At 40.7% G+C, this 24281-nt stretch overlaps 1 protein-coding gene across 1 annotated transcript in view; it reads right to left on the bottom strand.

Moving 5' to 3' along the window:
* Positions 1-24281, bottom strand: part of MCTP1 (multiple C2 and transmembrane domain containing 1) — a 268422-nt gene that overhangs the window by 173892 nt on the left and 70249 nt on the right. Inside the window, exons 2-5 of the mRNA XM_042454215.1 lie at positions 23331-23445; positions 10153-10295; positions 9271-9350; positions 7018-7126 (exon numbers count right to left, since the gene is read on the bottom strand). Of these exons, the coding sequence (XP_042310149.1) occupies positions 7018-7126; positions 9271-9350; positions 10153-10295; positions 23331-23391 (393 nt within the window). The 5' untranslated portion in view covers positions 23392-23445. The remainder of the gene's footprint in view (positions 1-7017; positions 7127-9270; positions 9351-10152; positions 10296-23330; positions 23446-24281) is intronic.

Raw genomic sequence — 24281 nt, 5'->3', positions numbered from 1 at the left:
TCAATGGAATCTGGATTTTATACATGCAAAATGCATGCTCTGCTATTGAGCTATGCCTCTCCCTGGGGAAAAAAAGTAGACGGAATTGTTACCTGTTGTTATGTAATGTGCCAGTGTGGGAACTGACTATGAAGTAGGTTTTCAGGTTGTTGAATACCTGGTGTAGGAATTACTCAAATTTTAACTTTCATTCAAACTTCATGATGATGGAGAATTTAGTGCTTAGAGGCTGAGAATAAAGAGAGCCACATTTTGTTATCTGCATCTTTCCCACTGGGAAACCAGTAACTGCAACACACACTCATATACACACTTCACAACAAAAATAACTGGTGTTAGTGAGACTCTATGTGGGGGGGGGGGGGGGGGGGGGAAGCATCCAGGACTAAGTATTAATTACTTTTAGAACTGTACCATTTGAATTAACTAGAATATATTTAACTCAAGAAAGTATGTTGAAAAGAAAATGCTGAACAAAGAGGTCAGGAGAAAAAAAATCACAACTTCAAGAATATATTATGGGGATTTTTAGGGGAAAATATCAGTATTTGCAGGACAGAATTTATATTTGTTAGTATTAGTATGAAGGGTGATTTTTTTATTTTTTAAAAAATTCCTATTGTGCTCACCAAGATCAATGGTTTCCTGCCCCCCACCCCACATTCATGCATACTTTAAAATACTGCCCCAGAGTATTTTATCATGTAAGGCTGGAGCAGGTGAAAAAAAATCCAAATCCTGATGGAATTCAACTAAGTACTAGCTCCTGGATAAGACCTGTGAGATTATTTTTATTTATACAGTGAAATACTGTCTGCCAAAAATATAGCACTAAATGCAAACATTCCTTATAGGCTGCAAGGGTTAGTATCATATAATCAGTACAGCATCATTAGGTAAAGGAGAGGTGGGCAAAGCAGGGCCTGTGGGCTCCACAAAGGCCCCAAAGCTGTTTGTGTGGGCCTTAGGACCCCCCTCCCTGTAGCCTCTCACAGTTGCTTACCCAAGTTAAAAGACAGGACTGGGTTATGCCTGAGGTCAGGGGAAATTATTAGTTTGATAGACTAAGCAAGCCCTCGCAGAGATAAGGAAAAAGCAAGAAATCTGATTCTATTTCAGCCTTGAGAACATTTGTTTGTAAAAAAAAAAAAAAAAAAAAAGCACATGGTGGTATTGATGGCACAATTTAGAATATATTTTCAATATGCTGGTGGCAGAACTTATATAATTGGGCTAACAACTTTAGGAGTCTGCAGGCTGAAAATGGCTGAGAAATGAATCAACAGATAAATGAATAATATTATAAAATTGAAGAATTTAAAAACATGCCTCTCAGGATCAACTAGTCTTTTCCTTCCAAAATTATATAATTTTTTTATTATTATTACTAAAATAATGTAAATATTAGTTTCAAAGGTGCATTCACAAATTCTGTATCCTGAGATTTAGAATATCACTCATGTTTCTGAGATTTTTACAGCTTCTAACACCAGTCAGATAGATTATATATATATAGGCTGCTCCTATAAAGTCACAATTACTTTGAAGGTTCGTTAATGATGAAATTTTTGCAATGGACCTTGCTAAAACTCAAAATCTAAGCAACCATGCACTCACTTTATAGAAGTATGAACACAATGGATAAAAGCATGCAGAAACATTACACTTATACACAATGCATGCAATAGTACAATGCATGGCATGCATTATTGCAAGTAGAAATAGGCTCACTCATTAACAACACACAGTGAATAAATCTTTCAAACATTTAAATTTCACTTATTAGATTTAAATCAGATTAGGACTGCAATACACTGCAGTTTGACACATCTTTAACTGCTATGGAATCATGAGATTTGTAGTTTGTTGTGGCACCACAACAAACTACTGTACAGAATAGGCTAAATATCTCACAAAACTATAAATCCCAGAATTCCTTAGCATTGAGCCTGGAACTACATTATTTCTGCAGTGCAGATCAGACCTTTTGTCTATACAGAACTAAGGTTCATAATTTGCAATAGGATTTACCCCCAGGAAAGTGTGTATAGATTTTCAGCTATAATGGTATAGATGTTCATTACTTCCCATTAATTTTTCATTTAGTCTTGAGATCATTAATCAAGTCAAGAAATAATTCACATTTTTGTTCTGCTTACAGGTGATCATGCTACTCAAATAAAGCCATATATTCAATTAAGAATTGTTGGAACTAGTGCAACTGCAACTATATGTAATGTACACAATTAAGAATAAATAATACTAATATGAGAATGTTATAGGAATAGTTTCAGGCATACTAATATTTTGGGTGGAAATCTAAGCCAATTGATCCAACTTTGTTCTTCTTTGCAGATTAGAATTTATAAATTACAATGTTGCCAAAGTATATGTTTTAGATGCTAGACTACAATCCACATCTAGATCTCCCATGAGGTTAAAATCACAGGTTTAACTAATTACAATACGGTCAAATGCTACATTCTTTACTGTGTTAAAAATCAGCTACTTATTACAACTAACTACTATAACTATGTGTAGCATATGACATTTATAGTTATTGCCTCATCCCAAGAATGAAGAAAACAAAATTAGATTTTAAAATGGGCTTAACCAGTCTGCAGCATGGAAAGCAATTACCAATGCTACTTACTGTCAAACATAGCAGGCCCAGAAGCTGTCCATTAAGGGCATTTTAAAGGTGAAACATCTCACTGCAAACATGCAATGAGGGAATGTCCCACCACATCCCATTTTAGCCACATTCTTAAATTGGATACATTTGGAGATCCTGGTAGGCCATGACAGAATCGGTTAGCCCTTGATTTAGTCCACATATCAGTTCCTCAAGGACATGCACTAATTTAAAGGCTCTCACTGTGAAGACCACCTCAGTAAACAAAATCCTTCATCTTCAAACACATTCACCAAGAAGTCCCATGCTAAGCTGCACTGTGCTACCTACTATTTAGATCAACACAATGAATAAAAAGCCAATTAGCCAAATTCAAAAGACATATAGCACATCCAATGGAGATCCAAATTAAAAATAGTATCAAAACCTCCCCCCTAAATGTACAACATGGAATAGGTCACAAAAGGAAGTGATCTTAACCAATTCTGAAAACCTCCTCAAAAGTTCTTCTTAGCCCCAAATATGGCAACTACTGGTAACTAAAACCATGCTGAAAGCTAAAAGGGATGGATGCCACATGTGTGTGTTCTGGAAAATGCAACTTAGATGGAGACTGTCAAGATCACCCCAAGTGTGACTGTTCCCTAAAAGCCTGGTTTCATCCGAGGAGGAAAAGGTAGTCAGCTGTCTTCATTGCACCCACAACCAGGAGGGCGTGTTGGAAAAGAACTCTCCAATCCATTCAGGGAAGGAAAATAGCATACAGTGAGATCACGCTATATGCGAGCTCATTATAGGTGGCTTTCAGCTTATGCCTGCAGCGCACACACACGTCCAATGGGACTCGAGCATACATGCCTTTTGCCTTACGCAGGGGGTCTGGAACGGATCCCCTGCATAAGGCAAGGGCCCACTGTATTTTGCCCTTTTTTCCCAATTGCTTTTTAAGTGCTGAAAACTTTGCAACACATCTAAACCAATATTGTCATAATAGTTATTTTCGAAACAAAATAGTGCTTTTAAGTTTCAGCACAATTTGCTTTACAATCTCTTGGGAAGGAAGATCTACAGAGTCTGGTGCTAGCACTTGCCTTGTCCCTGTAACAGTAAGCCATGCTTTATTGTTCATATCTCTGAAAGACCAGACACTCTTTTCCTTCAACCCATATCATAAAATCTATTTGCATGTTCCCAGTAGTTGAAGTATATTAGCCCAAATCTATACCTAATACACTAATAGATACATAGGATTTCCTACGTTCCTACTCCTTCTTTCTAAAAAAAATCTTAGAACTTTTACTAGTCTCCCGGAAGAGATCCGTCTCATTACCTACCAGCTTGGAGCCGTTTAAGAAGGCACTTAAGACGGATCTCTTCCGGCGAGCTTACCCATCGGACCTTGTGTAAGAAACACTTTCAAACCATTGTATGAATCTACTGCATTATCACTTGATGAGTGTTTTAAGATTACAGTAATTGTATTATTTTTATTGATGTATTTTATATGTATTTTATTATTGATGTATGGGTTTTAACAGACTGTAATCCCACCTCGATCCATCTGGGAGAGGCGGGAAAATATAAATAAAATTATTATTAGTAGTAGTAGTAGTATCTCAGAGAACCTTCTTCTATATTCCTATCATTTTTTAAAAACAGGAATCTTACCACTGTGCTTCAGCCCTGTCATCTTTTCCTGTTTTTTCTTCCTGTCTCAATAATCTTAGCAGCTGTGCCTTTGAGCAGAGCCCAAACTCCAGCGGATACCAAGGCCCGACTGTATAACATAGTCAGCCCTTAGTATCCATGGGGATTCTGTTCTGGACCCATCCCCCGCGGATGAAAAAAAAACAATGGTGGGACCTGAAGTCCTGCAGATTTCAATGGTAGCACATGTGGGTATGGCTGCTCTGCAACAGCCACATGCACACATGGACATTAAGGGCAATGGGGCTTGCCATCTGCAGATGCTTAAAACCACATATAGCCAGCCCACAGTTGGGGAGGATGGGCTGTATATATACATATATATGTATATGTGTGTGTTACAATTTAGATTGACAAATATCTTTTTGTCTGGATTTATAATTCTAAAAATACTGTGAGGCCTCAAATTTTTATGAAATGTAAAGGTTTCCTAAAAACATCCACAGACTTAAGCATCCATGGATGGTAAGCCCTGTTGTCCCCAAAGTCAAACTTGAAGACACAGCAGTAGCAACAGCAACAACAGCTTCAGACACAGACAACTACACCAGGCAATATTTCTCATTTGTCTAAACACTCTTGGCAGATTGCACTGTTGCACCAAAACAAAGCCAGAAGTGTTTTGTTCTTGGATGATTTTGGTTGTCTTTTGTTTTATGTCTCTTTTTTTGGTGGGGAGTCAGAATGTGAGGGATCTAAATCCTGGCATTTTATGGCGGGCTGAGTATCTTTCATCCCTTTGAGATGAAAAAATTGACCGTTGTCATATTCTGGGGAATATGTTAGTGTGCTCCGGGGGTAACAAAAAGGAGGTGGGTGGAATGGATATGTTGTCATAGCAATTTTGTAATGAACAGCTTATATCATACATGACTAAAATGTGGAAGAAAATGGGGAAATCTTCCTTCATACATTTGAAGCCATTTAAGGCTCCCTGTTTGGGCAGCTCTGACGCTAACCAAGCTGACTGATTTGAGTATGTCAAACAGCTTGATATGGCCAGAGGAGTTTTAAGAGCCTATAGAACGCCAACAAATTAAAATCACCTAAACCTATAATTAATTGGTGTTAGTACACAGGAAAGGATAGTAAACATGTCATAAAAATTATTTTGCATTTCATCTTCCCTATTCCATGGTACTAGGTTAACAAAAAGTATCTGTTTTTATTTTTAAAAACTATAATGTGGGTCACACAAAATTAGACTACATCAAATATCTGCAATCAATTTAAGGAAATCAGAAAGCCAGAAATTCCACAGGCATATTTTACTCTCTTTTCAAGTTCTAGGCCATCCTGTAAAACTAAACCAAGTTTAATTTGGAAAATGCTTAGTTTATATCCAGAGGGAGAAAATGAATCATGCTGTAGTTGATGCTTTATAGCATTAGAACTTCAAGTACATCGTTTGCATGATAATCGCCCACACTGGCCAAATAAAGCAGCTTCTAATCACTTTGAAGCCTGACTATTTAGATGACACACAAGGCCAAGTGGGTAGAAAGCAAAACAAACCTGTGCTCCAGGGCTAAAAACTAGAACAAAAAGAAGCTGTGATACTATGACTTAGGGTGGAAAATGTGCATCATCGCACTGGCATATAAACAGCCCAGTGCCAGTACAGGACTGTGATAGAGCAAAACATGATTGCCGATAACATGATGGATGTACTTACAACATAGACAAACCAGACAGTCCAACAGGGGTGCATGGGGTGAAGAGGGGTGAATGGGACATGTATGGAGGGACTCCATGATTGTTCTTTGCCAATGTGTCATTGGGCAAACTGATGCACTGTACAAGCAGTTCATCACACCTGCAACTGTGTGACTGATCATACAGGGGGCATCCAATGGAATGGCATCTGCATGGGTAGAGGAAAGTAACAGGAGGTCACGGGCAATGTGTTTGTGTGACATGTATGGTGGGGACACTGTGTGGTGCAGACAGCCCTTGGGTATTTGGCCACCTTGGTAGCAGGCTGTGTGGACAGCAGGGTTTAGACCCACTTTGAGAAAACTCAAGATTGAACTGCTTTTTCCTGCCCATGTGCTCCAGCCCAAAGATGGATTTTCTTTCAAAAAGAGTACTTATCAGATACATCAGATTAATATGCGTACCCATAGGAGTACATGGAAATTTTCAAATTTCATATATATATTTTTATTGGTGCTTTTAATTCAGTTTCCTGGTCTTGACCAGTTTTATGCTCTAGTAATGACATTTTCAGGTAATGGTTCACACAGAGCTCCATATTTTTTATTCCAGATAAATATTTTCAGTGTTTCAGCAATTACACAGAGTAATTGGGCTCTTTTGTTTCCCTACTATGAAAAGTCACTGAAATAGTCCCAAAATGTTGCAGTTTGAATGGCACAGCACTAGATCCAAAATTCTTTGCCTAATTTTTTTTCAAAATCATGCCTATACCAACATCATTACAGGAAGACTTGATCTGAAGTATGGGATCTGCAGTCACATAAATCACAAAACCTGACCAGCAACTATAAATATGTACTGGAAAAGTGGAACTTACAAAGGTGAATAAGAAATCCCTTCCTTCACCTTTTTAATTCAGTTATCTGGTGATAGAACACATGAGATTTATATGCATCTGGTCAGAAAGGGGGATGAAAATCTGCACTTACTTTCCAGCATGCTTAACACACACTTACCCCTTCCGTCTGTTGTTCTTTTGGTGTCAGCAGCACAGACAGTAATATAATTCCAAGGTCATCATCAGGATAATGTGGGTCTTTTAGACTTAGCGTAACATCAATTGGCCTAGAAAAACAAATACACAGTGCAAAAAATGTCTGTAGCATAAGCACAAATACAGATGTTTCCTAAGGATCAGGTTTCACAGATTTTCTGTATTGGGATCTAAGCTTTAAACAGTAATGTTTCTGCTAGTGCTACCTTCTCCCAGTATATTACAAGCTAGAGATGCAAGGCAAGCACACATGGCATGTGACAAACTTGCAACAACATAGGTTAAGAAGGAAATTTGAACCACTCTATTTGTGTCTTGTACTTTTCAACAATAGGCTACAAAATAGGGTAGTAGCTAGGGTTCACTGGATAGCTCCCATTCTTTGTATTATGGAACTGTTATCTTTACATTATTTATTCTAACTTTGTTTCTTTTAGTTCTCAGCCCTGTTTTGCAGCAGACGCTGACTAGGTAACCAGTAATTTTTACTTTGAGAAAGTTATGGCTTTGGCCAGTTCCAGACTGGAATGTGGGAAGCTTTTGCACAGCAGGAAGATTTAACATTGCAAGACAGAAAGTACTTTCCTTTTTTTTTTTTTACAGAAAACAAAACAACCCTCCCCCCCTCAAAACCATTCATTTTATTTAGTATAAACTAAATTTGGGCAGTTGTTAAGAGAAACGAAGATAAACAGCTAAAATTACAGGGTGTCTTGGTTTTTACAGAGATGCTAGTCCTCTTCTAATTTTTCTCATACAACCTGGAGGATTCAGGATTTCATCAGGCACTGTTCTGGTAACAGAGCTTGTTCAAACCTCAGAACAGTCAATTCAAACTGCAATGTAGAAAACAGGAGTGCACAAGTTCTGGGCTCCCTTGGGCCAGTTTTCTGACCACAGGATCCACTGTGAAATGCACCAAGTCTGAACCCCCTCTCCTCCAAAAACCTAAACTAGGACCCCAAAAGATGGGCCCAAAAAGCCAGCTTTCATGTGGCCTGGTGGCATGGCAATTAGATGATGCATACACACCCCAGGACATGTGGAAGATGTGCCAAAGGTGCTCCCAGGCAATGGAAACCCAGCCCAAAAAGGAGCTTTTTTTTTTTTCCAGCTCCAGTTTGTACCCACAGCAGAGGGAACCCTCAGAACTGCGACATGTGTTTGCTGTGGTTCTGAGACATTTTAGGCAGGGGCGGCATTAAACAATCTATTCCCCCTCCTCAGAAGTGGCCAAATGTCCACTTCTGTTTTCCTTTTCATGTGCCTGGGAGAACAAAACGAAGTGAGGAGAATCTTATTTTAATCCAAAATCATCATTGCTGTAACATTCCAGGAATTGATCCTTTTTGGGCTCATTTTTTAAAACTGTAGGGAGGCATTAGTGGTTTGAGCTGCATTAGAAACCGCCTTAGGGGCTGCATGTGGTCTGTGGTTTGTACTTTACACTCCTTTGATCTAGGAGTTTGTGTACCCCATTCCCTATTATCTGTTTCACACTGAGAATTTAGGGAATGCCCTGCTCTGTATGCTGGCATTTGACAAAAAAGAAGAATGGTAAACTTCTGAATGGATGGCATCCATTATGTGGAATATACTGCCTAAGAAAGCACATCTGAGACATCTATTGGGATTAATACAATAATGGCCCAGAGTGCTGTAGATATCTGAGTGCTGGACTAGGGTATCCTAGTGATTAACATTAAAGCTACTAAACAATGGCATAAACAACTGTAGATAGAGGCCACCATCAGAAATGCATCGTGTTATCTTCTCCTGGAGATGACTTTAGAGAAAAAAGTCAAATTAAACAAAAAGTTCGACAAAACCTTAAATGTATATAGGGAGATCTTGTAGCACCTTTGAGACTAACTGAAATAAAGAAGTTGGCAGCATGAGCTTTTGTAGACTTCAGTCTACTCCTCAGATGCATCTGAGGATGTAGACTGAAGTCTACAAAAGCTCATGCTGCCAACTTCTTTATTTCAGTTAGTCTCAAAGGTGCTACAAGATCTCTCTACATACTGATTCTACAGATTAACTATATCTTTGAATTTTACCACTATGGAAAAAAACCTTAAATGATTACTCACAAGAGCAGTAACTAGTGATAACACCACAATCATCCTGACATTCCCAAGATGAGGTAGAGCAAGAAGAAGCCAGGGAGAATCAAACTTTATTGATATAATTCAACAGTTTTACAGCACAGTACCTGTTTTGTTCTAGTGAATTCAGATCCAAAAAAGCTGACCCTATAAAGTCATCTTGAAGCCCAAAGTCATAATCAAATACCTAAAAAAGTAGACAATAGACAAAAATAGAGAAAAGAAGTTTGGCAGGTTACACTCAGAATTGGGAATATTAGCAAAACCAAACTTTATACAACCTGTCAGATGAATACTGTCTATACAAGGAGATCTTTCAGCTGAGCATTAAAGTACAAATTGGTAGTACTCGCAGACCTGCAGCTGGGTTTTTTTTTAAAAAACTGAGGTTTAAATTTCAATTGCGCTATTCACTTTTCAGTTGAAATAGTACCGTTTTCCTAAAATTAATCTATAGTCCTCCCTTCATTCTCGCAGTCTTCAGACCTGTGTCCCTTGCTTATGCGCGAAGGATGACTGGAGGGAGAATAAATGGGGCATATGCCTGCAGTGCGTATGAAAAAGGAGGGGTGACTATATATTTCAGAGAATATTTCAAATACAGCGGGTCTGTGCCATTTGCGGGGATCTGTTCCAGAACACCCTGCATAAGGCAAGTTCCACGTACGCTCGAGCCCCATTCAACATAATGGGGCTCATGTATGCCATGCCCCATTCAACATAATGGGGCTCATGTATGCCATGTGCCATTTCTTTTAGGTTGTGCGGCGCTGAAAGGCACGTATGGGGTGCCTGCGTATGATGCAGGCGCACTGTATTTGTGCTCTAAACAGTTTTGAGACACATTAACAAGCAAAGGCAAGATGTAACTTTTGTTAAGAATAAAGTTTGCTACAGCGACATTAACATAAAATTCCACTGGAATGTTGATATGGCATGATTTAACACAATATTTTTACTACTTTTAAGGAAAATTGAACGGGGCTTACCTTTATATACAGTTGTTCCCGTAGATGTTCAATAATAATGGAAGTTCCTTCTTCCCATACAGGATTAAGTGTTTTCTGGATTGTTTTGCTTCTGAAAAATTCTTTCCCACCAATTTTAAACTTGACATATGGATCACTTGTCCCTGAAACAATAATGAAAGTTATACGTAATATGTATGTCTCTGTTTTGAAACAAAAAGTGAGACTGTCTTTTTTTTTCTTTTGGAGGACTAGATAGTCTAATATTTTAAATTTTATGAAAAATGCAGTTGTGAAACTATGGCAGATAATGATAATGCATAAATTGACCTCACAAATATGAGGCATTAGATTCTAAAGTGGAAGTTATTGTTTCATAATATGTTGAGTCCCTTGAATATTGCTCAAAGATTCAAATTGCACTATCACATAATGACACTAGAAATAATACCTCCTCACAGCTAATCATGTGTATGAAGCTCTTTTATAATACTTTTAGGGGCTGTGCAGACCACCCCTAAGAGGTGGGCTGCAACCACCTCCATTTTCACCAGATCGGGGCCGCGGCAACAGCATGCCACCAACCTGGCCTTTGCAGGGCGCAAAAAGGAGCTTCAAAAAGTGGCTCCTTTTTGTGCCCTGCAAAAGGCACAATAGCCATGGTGCCACGGCTTTACCATACTCCTTCAGCGCTGCATTGTGCAGACACAGCGTCAAATGAGCACCGTGATGCTGTGCACTGTGTGCATCATGCTGCCTGGGGGGCAGAGTCGGGACATATGTCATGTAGGCACCACACCCTAACTCCACCCCCAAGCTGGCCTTTAAGGACAATCTGCACAGGGCCTCAGTCTTCTGAATTAACCCTTGAAACCTGTTTTAGTAACTTTAATATGTGATAGGTTTGGTGCAAGTTTATGGACTGCTCTTATATCATTTTATTCAGTTTGTTACTAATTTATCTCTGAATTCTTTTACTTAGTCTTTTTGTTTACATTTGTTTTCTATGCAAAACAGAGGTCATGGAACATGATGTGAAATATTCGTTATTTAAATGAAAAAAACAAATCTCCCCCAACCTAAGGCTAGCATTTTTTAAAATTATCCCCAGTTTTAACATCAATTGCTCTAATAATGAAATACTGTACACATTTAATCTTTTAAACCAGGGGTAGGCAACCTTTTTGAGCCGGGGGCCGGGTTGCTGTCCCTCAGGCGACTAGGGGGCCGAAGCCGGGGGTGGAGCTTCAACCCTCTGGGGTGGGGCCATGTGCCGGGGGTGGAGCTTCCACCCTCCAGGGGGCGGGGTCACATGCCAGGGGCGGAGCTTCCACCCTCCGGAGGCCAGGCCTCCCAATCTTTGCTGGCCCCTGACAGGGCCCCAGGCCCTGTCAGAGACCGGCAAAAAAGCTGGTGGGGGCCGCCAGCGCTGGAGGGCCCCCTGGAGGGCCCCAGCGATGGCACCGGGCCTCCCAGAGCCCCCTTGCTGCCGTCAGAGCCCTCCTGGAGGGCCCCAGCGACGGCAGCGGGCCCCCCAGAGGCCCCCTGCCGCCCTCGGAGCCCTCCTAGAGGGCCCCAGAGACGGCAAAGGGCCCCCCAGAGGCCCCCTGCCGCCCTCGGAGCCCTCCTAGAGGGCCCCAGAGACGGCAGCGGGCCTCCTAGAGGCCCACCGCCGTGGCCGCCGCGGCCGCCCATCGCAGCTTTTCGCCGCTCTGGGCACCGCCATTTTGGGCGGCAAAATGGCGGCGAGGTCACGCGAGACTTCGCCGCCATTTTGGGCAAAAAAGTGGCAGCGCCCATAGCTCCAGAGGTCGCTATGGGCGCCGCCATTTTTTTCGCCCAAAATGACGGCGCCCAGAGCAGCGAAAAGCCGTGACGGGCAGCCGTGGCGGAGGTGGCAACAGCAGCCAGGGGCCGGTCGGCAGGCCTCCACGGGCCGCATCCAGCCCGCGGGCCGAAGGTTGCCGACCCGTTTTAAACCAAAATATCAATTTCTCAGGACTGTAAAAAACTAAAACAAAACAGCTTATATTTGTAAAGATGATCCTTTCAGAAGTCTATTCATTTCCCTGTGTTTTTAAATTAAGTGTGCAATTATCACAGAAATATATCAGAGAGCTAAGGCATCATACAAACATGTTCACATGTTCACTGCAGTACGAAAGAGCTTTTAAAAAATCTCATTTAAATTTATTCTATCAAGACACTCCAGACATTTGTGTGATATTTCATCAAACCACAACATGGCAATGTATTCTGTCCAACTAAATATGAATTAAGTATAACCAAGTTCATCAGCCTTACTGATGAAAAGATTGCCACTGATATTATTAGCACCCTCCTATAATTTTAATTTAATACATATTTTAATACATAGTAAGTATCACTTATTTGATTTTTTCTTCTTCTCAAGAATAAAGTACGCTAGTATAAACATAATGCCCCTTTTAATTATTGAGATAACTTTCTGATTTGTGGTTAAGTGCCTCAAAGCCAATTTTAACTTATGGCAATGCTATCACATGATTTTCCTTTTCTCCTAAGGGTCAGGAAGTGGGTTTCCATGGCTGAACAGGGATTTGAACCCTGGCCTCCAAGACCCCTAGTTCAACACTCAGATTACATCATGATGGCACGTGGTGGCTAATTTCCAGACAGATCTTTGCAAATAATGCTGTTGCTTTCTTCCTTTTCCAACCATAAAATATCTTTTATTTATATTTATATTCCACCTTTCCTCTACTGAGCGCAAAACTTGTGTACATAGCTTGCGTCCTTTCCACACTTGTCTTCACAATACCCCTATGAGGTAGATCAAGATGAGCAAGTGCATGACTAGCCTAAAGTCACCTGGTGAGTTTGATGGCTCATTAGAGACTTGAACTTGAATCTCTGAAGTCGCAGCCCAGCACTTTACCCAACACACATGACCCAACAGTTTACTGGGCAATAGAGCTAATTGTGTGTCTCCATTATTTAGGTTATTGTTGGGCAATCTGTTGCTCTGTAGATGTTGTTTGACATGACTGGTAAGCTAACTACTTATGCATATTGTGTTTAATATAGCTTCTATTTGTAGCATGGTAGCTTTCATAGAAAGTTATCTCAAGGGAGACATGAGCAGGGTTCTTGATGACTGGGTCTTTTGGAGGACTGTCATTCATAGGGTTGCTGTAAATCAAATTTGACTTGATAGTAAACAACAGAAATGTCAAGGCTATTCAGAAACTCAAATGGTTGACCTGTTTCATTTGTGTATTGATCCTAGATTTTTTTATTATTATTTTGAAAAGATCTTATCAGAATATTTGATACTGTAGTAAGAAAGACATGGAGTGAGAATGTGTATATTAGTACTGGCTGGCTGGAAAATGATGATTAGAAAACCATTGCATTCTCTCTCCCCCTCCTCAGATAGATAGGTTTTTCCCTGCATGTTTTCTCTGTATTTGCATGCCATTTGGTCCTGCTGGATTACAGGGGCAATAAACACCTTTGTAAATTGGTAAGCACACCATGTAATTCAGCTAACTTCCTTAGGAAGTTCTCAGACACAAAACGATCTCCCTTGCTTTCTCCTGGTCTCCCATCTCCATGCTCTGTCAACTTTCTTCCGGAAGATGGTGATATAAAGATTTCTTCTTTTACCTGAACTATTCATTAAATAGGTTAGGATGCAGCTTCCGTGCATATGTAGATTTAAGCCATTAGTAAAGTTTTGTTTTTAAACTTGAAGCTATTTGTGTCAGCCTAAGTTCTTAGAGAAGCATTGTTAAACAAAGACTGCTTTCTGCTGCTCTGCTGATTTAAAAGCTAGACTCTAACAGGCTTGGCTTTGATATTTTTTTGATATTTTGTTTCCTTAACAAAGGCTGAAGCCTTGGGAAACTTGAATTTCCCCCACATGATGCCTGCCATGATTCAGGTTGCATCAATATATTACTATAAGAAGTATTCTTCCAGCCATAAGCAAAATTACATGATACATGCATGGCTCTGGTGGTGCTAGATTACTTGTGCAAATATATCCTAAGAGTTAATATATATGAAGCACAAATAAATGGGACTCCCATTCATTTCCATTTTGACCCACAATTCACATATTAATTCAATTAGACATGTCAAACTAACTGAATATACATGTTAGTCCCGTTCCACTCCTATGAAAAGAATGTCTAAAAATTCAAGCATTCTGTTTTAACTACAGTGAGATTTTGCAGTCTGAAGACTAATGGTATACAATAGGTACAGTGGTAACCATCGTTCTAAGCACATGGGGGCAGTATCTTCCCAGTTAGAATTGGCAGCTCAGTTTTTACAGTCCTGCAGACTACAGACACATGGTGGCACTATCTTCCTGTTAGAATCAGCAGCTAAATTACTTCCACTTTGAACAAAGGGGGAAGAAGGAGGTTCTTCACAGAACTCATTTAAGACATGATGAACTGCTGCCAATCTGCAGCTGGTTTTCATGTCAATTGTTGTGCCACCTACAGCACTGCTAACCCACAACAGAGAAAACACCAGTGGTGCCAAAACAAAAAGCAAGCAGGATTGTATGAATGGAATAATGTATTAAAAACATATGCAATACAGAGTTCTATATTCAAAACATAAATACAGTTAAAAACATATACAACACATAGAATAATTTAGTCAAAACATACATACAGATTTCCAGATAATATTCACTTCAACCAAAAGAGTCTTCTTCAAAGTATGGAAAGAAAGCCTCTGTCAGTGTATACAGACTGAGTCTCCCTTATCTGGGATTTAGAGGAAAGATATATGGAAATGTGAAAAGCGCAGGTGTTTATCATTACCTTAACTGGCATTGTTGTTGTTGTTGTTGTTGTTGTTGTTGTGTTTTCAAGTTGTTTCTGACTTATGGTGGCATTGAGGTGAACCTATCATGGGATTTTCTTAGCAAGATTTCTTCAGAGGTGGTTTGCTCTTAACTTCCTCTGTGGCTGAGAGCATGTGACTTGCCCAGAGTAACCCAGTGTGTTTCCATGGCTGAGCAGAGATTTGACCCTGGATCTTAGTCCAACATTTAAATCACTACACCACACTGGATCTTTAATGGCATTACCATACAGAACAGGGTGACAGAACAGACATCTAAGTACAAATTATTTGCTTTTGCAACTAATGCACATTTTGATGAAAAGTCATATAGGTGAAAAATGTTATGACAGAATGTTTCCTAGTTATAATATGATATTTATTCTGTGTCTCTGAATGAATCCAGACCATACTTTTTCTTGTGAATGTCGTGTGAATCAAACAGCAGTCACTCTCAGAGGTTTGTTTTGATGGGGGGGGGGGGAGGGAACTGATGGAAATACCACTGGAAGTGTTTGTTTGTGATCATATGTTAATATTCATCTTCTTTTATTTCTACTGTATTATAAATTTACATGTCTACTTAATATGGTTTCCCTCTCCCTTTTAATTCACGCACCAATTCCATAAGGTAGATTTGCTGAGAGGCAATGGTAAGCCATGTTCATATGGTCTCCCTGTCCTGAGTCCAGCACATTAAACATTACTCTATACTTGTTCTCTATAACTGTAAATAATTGTATGAAGATTGAAACATAGTAGAAAAATTGCAACAATTGTTGCATCTCATTTGTATAATTATAATGAAGATTGGAGTAATATGCATAATCAGAATAATATGCAAATTAGATGTCAGGATTTGAGAAATATCACAAGTCTATGCATACACCAACTTTTAGGCAAAAACAATATTTAGGATAACGTTCCAGTGTTTGTTGCAAGCAACATTATTAACAGTTTGAAACCTTTTTCAGTTTTCTAGCCTTTGTTTATTAATGTTATTTTTTCATTCATTTGCTTTTCAGCTCAGCTGCTGAAGAATGAAATAGCTGATACACCGCTAAAATCTTGGTGTAATTGGAAACTCATTAAGCTCTATCAGTCTTTCTTTGATATGCGCAGCTCCTTCTGCCTATTTCTGTGCCGTTGAACAGTTCAGAATCCACACCCAGTTTAATAGATGCAGCAATTTATAACTCTCAGAGCTATCATTTCGGTTTGTGAGTTAGTTTAATAGTAATAACTGAACAAAATTCAGGGCTTTTCACAAATATATAGGCTGACCTCCACTGACAACTGCTTCACAGGATTTGAGATGGAAACTATGGGTTGTATCTGACAGAAATGGATGGTTCCCCTGAAGTAGTTCATACTTTAATCCTAGCTTATCACAAAGAAAACTACTACCTTCAGGACAGTAATTTTGCTGGAATGATATCAACTAGGATAGTCATGAAACAACTTTAAAAGCACAAAGCAATAAAACAGCATAAGACTGCCAAAGTAAGAGCCTAACTAATAGCAGAAAGGCACTGGAGGGTTCAAGAAGGTAGGAAGAAGTCAAAATAAAAGCAATTAGAATTAACTTTGCGTGGAATTTATAATGGAATTCAGTACACTGTAGCAGTCACAGTGCTGGGCCAGTTGCTACATCTTGTTTTACAAACCTCACAGGGTTGTTGTGAGGATGAAAACAGGGGTACTGCACCTTGATCTTTTTCTACTACAGACCCAGGGCAGCTCCATGGTGTACCCCTCAGTAGATCCCAGATTTTAAGGCAGTAAAGCAAACTGAGAGATTTCTAGAACACAAGTGAGGAAAACGCCAAGCAAAGGACGTTATCAGTCAAGGGAAATTGGAAGTATAATCCCATGGCAATCCAAACGCAATCATGGGGTTTACTGTTATTGCATGATAGACTACCACATGCAATTTCGGGCAATGGGAAGTCAGTCCGAACGCAATTCAAATTCACATAAATTAGTTGAACTATCAAATTCATGTGAATGCATTCTAGCCCCACTTTCTTTTCATTCGAAATTAAGAAAAATTCCTCCCGTGTGATGAACTCCAAAGACAACTGAATGCTTGTCTGTACCCCTGTAAAGCATACTCAATGACAGTTAAGGCAGTGAAGAAATGTTTGTTTGCTGCCGCCCCTGCACCCTCTATATCCCATTCAGGGTTGGTTAGAGCTGTTTACATAATGCCTTTAAGCTGATTATGAAAGTTAATGGCTACATCCCGTCTGACACCATTTTACTTGCCATGGATCAATTCTATGTAATTCTGAGTTTTGTCATTTGTTGGGGCTCCAGAGCTCTCTGACAGAGAAAGCTAAATATCTGACAAAACCACAAATTCCAGAATTTTATAGCATTGAACTGTGGCAGATAAAGTGGTGTCAGACTGGATTATTTCTGCAGTGCAGATGCAGCCTGAGTGTTCCACTGGCCTGTTACAGACAGCCAAAATAAAGCTGCTTCGGGTCATTTGGAGGTATGGTATTTCAATGATGCATGAGTCCTAAGAGTCTGGAAGCTTCACCAAAGCTGCATTCCAGCCTTAGGAGTGGAGCGTGGCTTTGGTGCGGCCTTTGGACTCTTAGGACGCATGTATCATTGAAATACCATAACTCCAAAGTGACTCGAAGCAGTTTTATTTTGGCTGTCTGTAACAGGCCACTGTGACTTTTTTGACAAGGCATTTTTGAGCATAGTATCTCTTGAATCCACTGGAACCTTGAGGTTATTATTGTGGTATATAGGTCTCAAGAGTTTTCCAAAGTACGATTTGGTCAATTTTTATTGGATGGATTTTATTGGATAAGTTTCAATTAATATAGCAAGAAGTTGTGAACAAATTACATGTATATAATCGAATGACCAATGGCCATTTGGATTCTTGTCCCATAGCCCTCCTGGCTGGTAAAATCTAGTAGGATGAGGACAGCTTATTGGACTAAAGAGGTAATTAATGCCTCTTCGTGTTAAGGAATAAAGGAATCGTAGGCCCAAAACACATGGGCCTAAAGAAGCAGCTTCCGGCTGCTTTGGGGGTGAGGCGTTTGCATGACACATGCCACCAAAACAGCCAGAAGCCGCTCTGCTGCCGCCACCAAAAAGGAGCAGTTTAAATTCCAGCTCCTTGCAGTGGCCAGCTTGGGACCACAACAATGCTCATAAAGTTGTCCTTGACTACCTCAAACAGGAGAAGGTACAAATTTTAAGAAATTTTCAAACTGTAAATGTCATAATTTTTAAAATCCGACTTTCAAAAATTAAATTCAGCAAGGCAGCAATAAACAATATAAATGTCTTTCTAAAACAGTAAAGTTTTTGCCAATGTAGAGGTGGTTGGTCTGTAATGGGAATTCTGGGACACATACAATGTTCTTCAAGGACAGGTTCCAATTGGCAGACAGACTCATGCAGAAAAAACTATTCTAGTCTCAAACAATTCAGGACATTAAAGGCAAGGATCAGCACTTTGAATTGTTACCAGAATAAAGAGGAATGCCAGTCCAGCTCTTCTGACAATGTTTCTAGTATTTCCTATGTGCAACCCTACACTGCCACACTCTGGAACAATGTTACTTTCTGAGACATCCCTATGTAAGGCACACTGCTATAATCCAGATGTGGTATCAATAAGACATGTTGATAATGGTCATTGCAATAGACAGATTTGTCTTGAATTTTAACGTGTAAGATTCCCAAAGGCAGAGTTGCAATCTGACAATCGCCACACAGAGCAAAAATGCAAAATAAAATGTACTCACATTGTTTTCAACTGGATATTATCAATAATCAGGGTACAGAAAATCAACTACATAACAAGTACAGTCATCCCACCATATCCACAGATCTTTTATCCATGGATTCAAGCATCCACAGCTTGAAAATATTTTAAAAATATATACAGTTCAATAATTTTGCAGTTTTATATAAGGAGCATCATTTTACTGTGTCATTGTATTTAATGGGATTTGAGCATCCATGGATTTTGGTATCCACAGGGGATCCTTGAACCAAACCCCACTGGATAACAAGGGTCCACTGTAACTTGGCTAAAATGTCACAGCTTTGATTCTTGATCTTGTCACTGAGAATTACCACCCTAGCAAGTAGCCTTATTTCATGTTGTGATTCAGCTTACTTTTAAACATTGCTATAATCATGATCATTTCATAGGATAAAAATGTTTTAATTTACAGAGCAGTTTGGCAAGTCCTGCTTTATGATATATATTAAAAATAGGAATGAATCACTGAGAATTCATATAATGCTGTTTTCCCATTGCCATTCAATCAAGGTCAGTAGTGGAACTATTTGAGACAGTTTGTTATTTGCTGCAATATAGATAAAAGTGATTTAGAAGATGTTAAGCCTATTACAATGACTAGAATATCACACTGAATTATTTCTCATTATACTCCCAAGGCATCATCTCTGAAGCAAATGAAATCCATAGTACTAGGATTATCTAAACACCAATAAAATGAGATTTACTGCTCCTGCTAAAGACATCCTTAACATAAAACCTGACATATTCACAACTACTAATTTTACATGCCTGTGACATCTAAAATCAAAGGCTACCAAGACCAGATTAGTAACTTATCCAGCACAACAGCAATTCAGAGCTGCTTCAATATAAAAAGAGGCATAACATTAAAAAACAAAAACAAAGAATCACAGCAGGTTTTTTCCTGCTTCACAAAAGTACTCAGCAGCAAAGGTAAGAGCTTATTAAATACTGGTTGAAGCTGTCAATCTTGCTGTACTCCCTATCTCACCACTTTCATTTTAGGCATCCAGGTATAGAACACTTGGCTTTTTTTCAAACATAGGGTCTAATATGAACTGGAGAAATAATGCAGTTGGATACCATTTTAATTGCAATGGCTCGATGCTATTGAATTCTAGGATTTGTAATTTGTTGTAGCACCAGAGATCTCTGACAGAGGTTAAATATGTCACAAAACTACAAATTCCAGATTTCCATAGAATTGAGTCTTGAAAGATAAAGCAGCATGCAACCACATTATTTCTGTAGTGCAGATTAGAAAATAGGTGGTTATGGAAGCCAACCAGGAGCCAAAACTGTTAGACTGAATCTGTTTTAGTCATAGAGGCTAAACAGACTGGCCAAAAGGGCCAGTATTAACTCCACCCCAAGCCGCTGTCATGCTGCCTGCCTGACCTCACAGTAGGTGTTGTTATGGCACTCTTTTCGCACAGCATTCAGATGCCATATGCCAAATGGAGCACCAAAAAGTGCCACTGTGGCAACAAAGGCACCCTTTTTCTGCTCCCCAAAGAAGCGGCATCTTGACGCTTCTTTTGGGATCAAAAAAATGCTGGATTGGAGCCACGACGTGCGGTTGCTGCAGTCCCAATCCAGTGCTCAAAGGGGCGGCAGCAATTCACTCCATTTGGGCTGTTTATTTTCCCCCATAGATACTTTTGTCTGTTAGATCCAGTTTGCTATATGGCTTAAGAATGAATAGGGAATCTGTATTCTCTTACAAACATATATACTTTAAAAAGCAAATGGACTGCATATAAACAAGGGGAAATTACACAAATTCAACCTAGACAATGATAGACAAATTCAACCTAGACAAAATAGTTAAAGAATTCCCATACCTTGGATAAAACATTGATCAGAACAGAGACCACAGTCAAGAAAATAAGAAGACTAGGAATGGGAAGTGCAGTTATGAAAGAACTATACAAGATCCTAAAGTGTAAAGATATACAACTGAACATTAAAGTTAGAATAATCCAACCCACTGTATTTCCCATCACCATGTATAGATGTGAGAACTGCACAGTGAAAAAAGTGGGTAAGAAGAAAATCATTTCTTTTGGTGGTGCTAGAAAAGAGGGCTGAGGATATCATGGACAGCCAAAAATACAAACAAGTGAGTTCTTGAGCAGATAAAGTTAGAAATTTATCTAGAAGCATGATTATCAAATTAAGGCTGTTACACTTTGGCCACTTCATGAGAAGGCACAACTCATTAGATAAGACAATGGCGGGTTACAGACGGGCAAAAAGGGATGTACTCATGACGTCATGAAGGTAGAGCCTTCAGACGGGCCTTACCTGAATGCCGTCATGAACACGCCCCCCGCACGCCCCAAGCGGGAAGAAGCGACATTAAAAAGGTGCTGCTTTTTTCCGCTTCTTTTCTGTTTGATGCGTACCTGCGCAGCTCCGTCTGTAAGCCCCTGCACCGATACGTCAGAATTGCTACGCCGCAAATATAAGTTGCCGGTTTAAAAGCTCCGTGTCAGCTGCGTCGCATAATGGGTCGGGTTCCCGGGACATGCATGGTTTGCAGTCAAGCTTTAATTGCAACGTCCGCTGCCATGGAGCTGTGGAAGCTGAGGCACAGCTGCAGCGCATTTTAAGCCTCGTAACCCTAACCCTAGAGCCACTTGTGCGCATGCGTTGCTAGAACCGCGGGAAGTTGTAAGTTTTGCTGGCGGATGTTTTGGTTGTAGAAAGTGAAAAGGGAAAGTTTGGGATTTAAAGTGGCCCCCTACACAAATTCCTGCGCCATTCTCACCTGGGAACGGGCACAGTTCGGCTGCTTCTGGCACAGCTGTGTGGCGGCTCCCCTTTGCCACCAGGCAGGATGGCTCAGCCATCCACCAGCACCCCGAAAAAAGGCAGGGGGGCGTCTTGGTCTCATACTGAGACGGCTGACCTGATAGCTATATGGTCCCAGAAACTGGAGTAACTGCAGAAACTGGAGCAGTCCTACCTGAATGCTGACACATATCGAGAAGGGGAAGAAGCCATGAGAGCTGCTGCACCGGTACACCAGAATTGCTACGCCGCTACTTTAAGTTGCCCATTTAAAAGCTCCGTCACATAGTGAGTTGGGGTCTTGGAACATGCGCAGTTTGCAGTCAGGCTTTAATTGCAACGTCCGCTGCCATGCAGCTGTGGAAGCTGAGGCACAGCTGCGGCGCATTTTAAGCCTCGTAACCCTAACCCTAACCCTAACCCTAACCCTAGAGCAACATGTACGCATACGCTGCTTGGAAAGTTTGGACTTTAAAGTGCACCCCTACACACATTCCTCTGCCATTTTCACCTAACAATAAAAAACGCTAAAACTGTAAATATTGACATATGTACAAGGGAGGTGAGGGGAGATGGCAGGGGGACAGCGGTGGCAGCGGAGAGAGCTGTGGCTGCGCATTGCAGATTCAGCAGGAGCGCGGGGACCAAAGGAGAGGAGGCATCTATGATGCTGCTGACACTGGCAAAGTGCAAACGGACAAGGATGCCAACACCAGCTGATCACCAGCTGGCAGGAGACCACCTTTGTTTTAAAGGGGCTTGGGCACTTTAAATGTGTCCATAGGCTTTCTGCCGCCGCTGCTTAGCCCTGCGCAGCTGCGCATTCGCCAGCCGGCAAAGGAAAAAAAAAAGAGACCCCGGAGCTTGAATGTGCCCAAGACCTTTTGATGCCCTCTAAACTTGCCCCCAAAGGCAAAGGACAACTAGAGAGGGCCTGGGATCAAGGGGCAGGGAGCACTGACAAGGCACTAGGTCCCATGATGTCCCATAAAGACATCATTTCACCTCCCAGGGCATGTGTTCCCTCCCAGCCCTATCTACTCTATTCTACCCTTCCTGTTCTCTCCTCCCACCATGCCTGGCTCACTGGTCCCCAAACCAGCAATCTCCAAACTCTGTCCTCCCAGGCGTTTGGACTTCATCTCCCAGAATCCCCAGCCACCTTGCCCTGTGGTCTGGGATTCTGGGAGATGAAGTCCAAACGCCTGGAAGGACAGAGTTTGGACATTGCTACCTCACACCACTCCTGCCTAGCTTTAAAGTCACAGGGAAAAAGTTTAAAGGGGCTTGGGTGCTTTAAATGCGCAGACAGGCTTTCTGCCGCCGCTGCTTAGTGCTGCAGCTGCGAAGCTGCGCACTTCTCATGCGGCAAAAGAAAAAAAAGCCGCGGTTTGGGCCGCCCGTGCGGAAGCTGCCTCTCTTTTTGCAGCGTCCTCCGAGGCGGCGGTATGGAAGCTCCGAGTCCGAAACGGACCCAGGTGAGGCGTCTTCACTGCCCCCCGTGTGGAAGCTCCAACACCTGAAGCACGCCCCCGGGGCGGGCCGTCTGGAGGCTCCGCATTCAGCTAAATACACCTCCAAGACGTCCTCCCCTGCCCGTCTGTAACGCGCCAATAATGCTAGGAAAGGTGGAGGGCAGTAGAAAGAGAGGGAGATCACATACCAGATGAATAGACTCAATTAGCAAGACTTAAGCAGAGAAACACCAAAAAAAGATACTTTCCCAATGTTTTTGTCACTATATTCTTACCTCTTCGATCACGAGCAGCTAAATTTTGACCTCTTTTTAATGTAATGTCCAACTGGTACATCCCGGGATCCGTTTGGGCTAATTCTGCATTACTTGTTCCAGCAGGATTGGTCCTCTGAAAAAAAAGAAAATACATTCATGATGTCCCATATTTTTAATATCTTCTCATAAATCATCTAAGTGAAAATTTTGCAAAGTGAAGTTATATATCTTTGTAACTAGGGCATCAAGATCGCATGCCATTGTGGCTCATAACCCTCTTCCCAACTATAAGTAAAGGGTTTTCAAAAACTACATCCCAATGATGCTTATACTTAGGAACCTTGTATAGATCTAGTGCATTGCTCACAAAAGTTATTTCATTCTATCAAGAATGACTTACTCCTGTCTTTTGTGAAAAGTGGCAAATAATTGAAAGATCAAAATGAAAATGTATTATTCTATGTCTTCAAGGGTGAAGCCACATCTGTAAAAATAATTCAAGTCCATAGTTTTTTGTGGGTTTTTCGGGCTATGTTCAGGTCCACTTTGCAGTATTCTGCCCTGACTTCTCTCTGTTAACGCCACACCTACTTGTAATAAACCAGATTCAAATATGTTGGTCAGCACACATCTCTCCTAACCTAATTCAAATCAGTACAGAGCAGCTGCATTTCCCCCTCCTTCCCAGAAACATAAACCTAACAACCAATAGCCCATCTTGTGCTCCTGTCCATATTACAAACACCTTGCACACTCACTGGATGGCTCCCTATTCAACCTTTTCCCTCCTCACACCCTATGAGTAAGTGAGGGATCTTTAAATGTCTACACACACACACACACACAGAGAGAGAGAGAGAGAGAGAGAGAGAGAGAGAGAGACCAAGATGCCAAGCACTGCTAATATGGAGAACTAGAATATATACATTTGGCAAGCTGAACAAATATTTAGATTAGCACGTTTAGAAA

Source organism: Sceloporus undulatus, chromosome 2 (assembly GCF_019175285.1).
Source record: "Sceloporus undulatus isolate JIND9_A2432 ecotype Alabama chromosome 2, SceUnd_v1.1, whole genome shotgun sequence".
In the NCBI taxonomy this organism is placed as follows: domain Eukaryota; kingdom Metazoa; phylum Chordata; class Lepidosauria; order Squamata; family Phrynosomatidae; genus Sceloporus; species Sceloporus undulatus.
The sequence above is the reverse complement of the archived record's forward strand: the minus strand, read 5'-3'. Positions and strand labels throughout refer to the sequence as shown.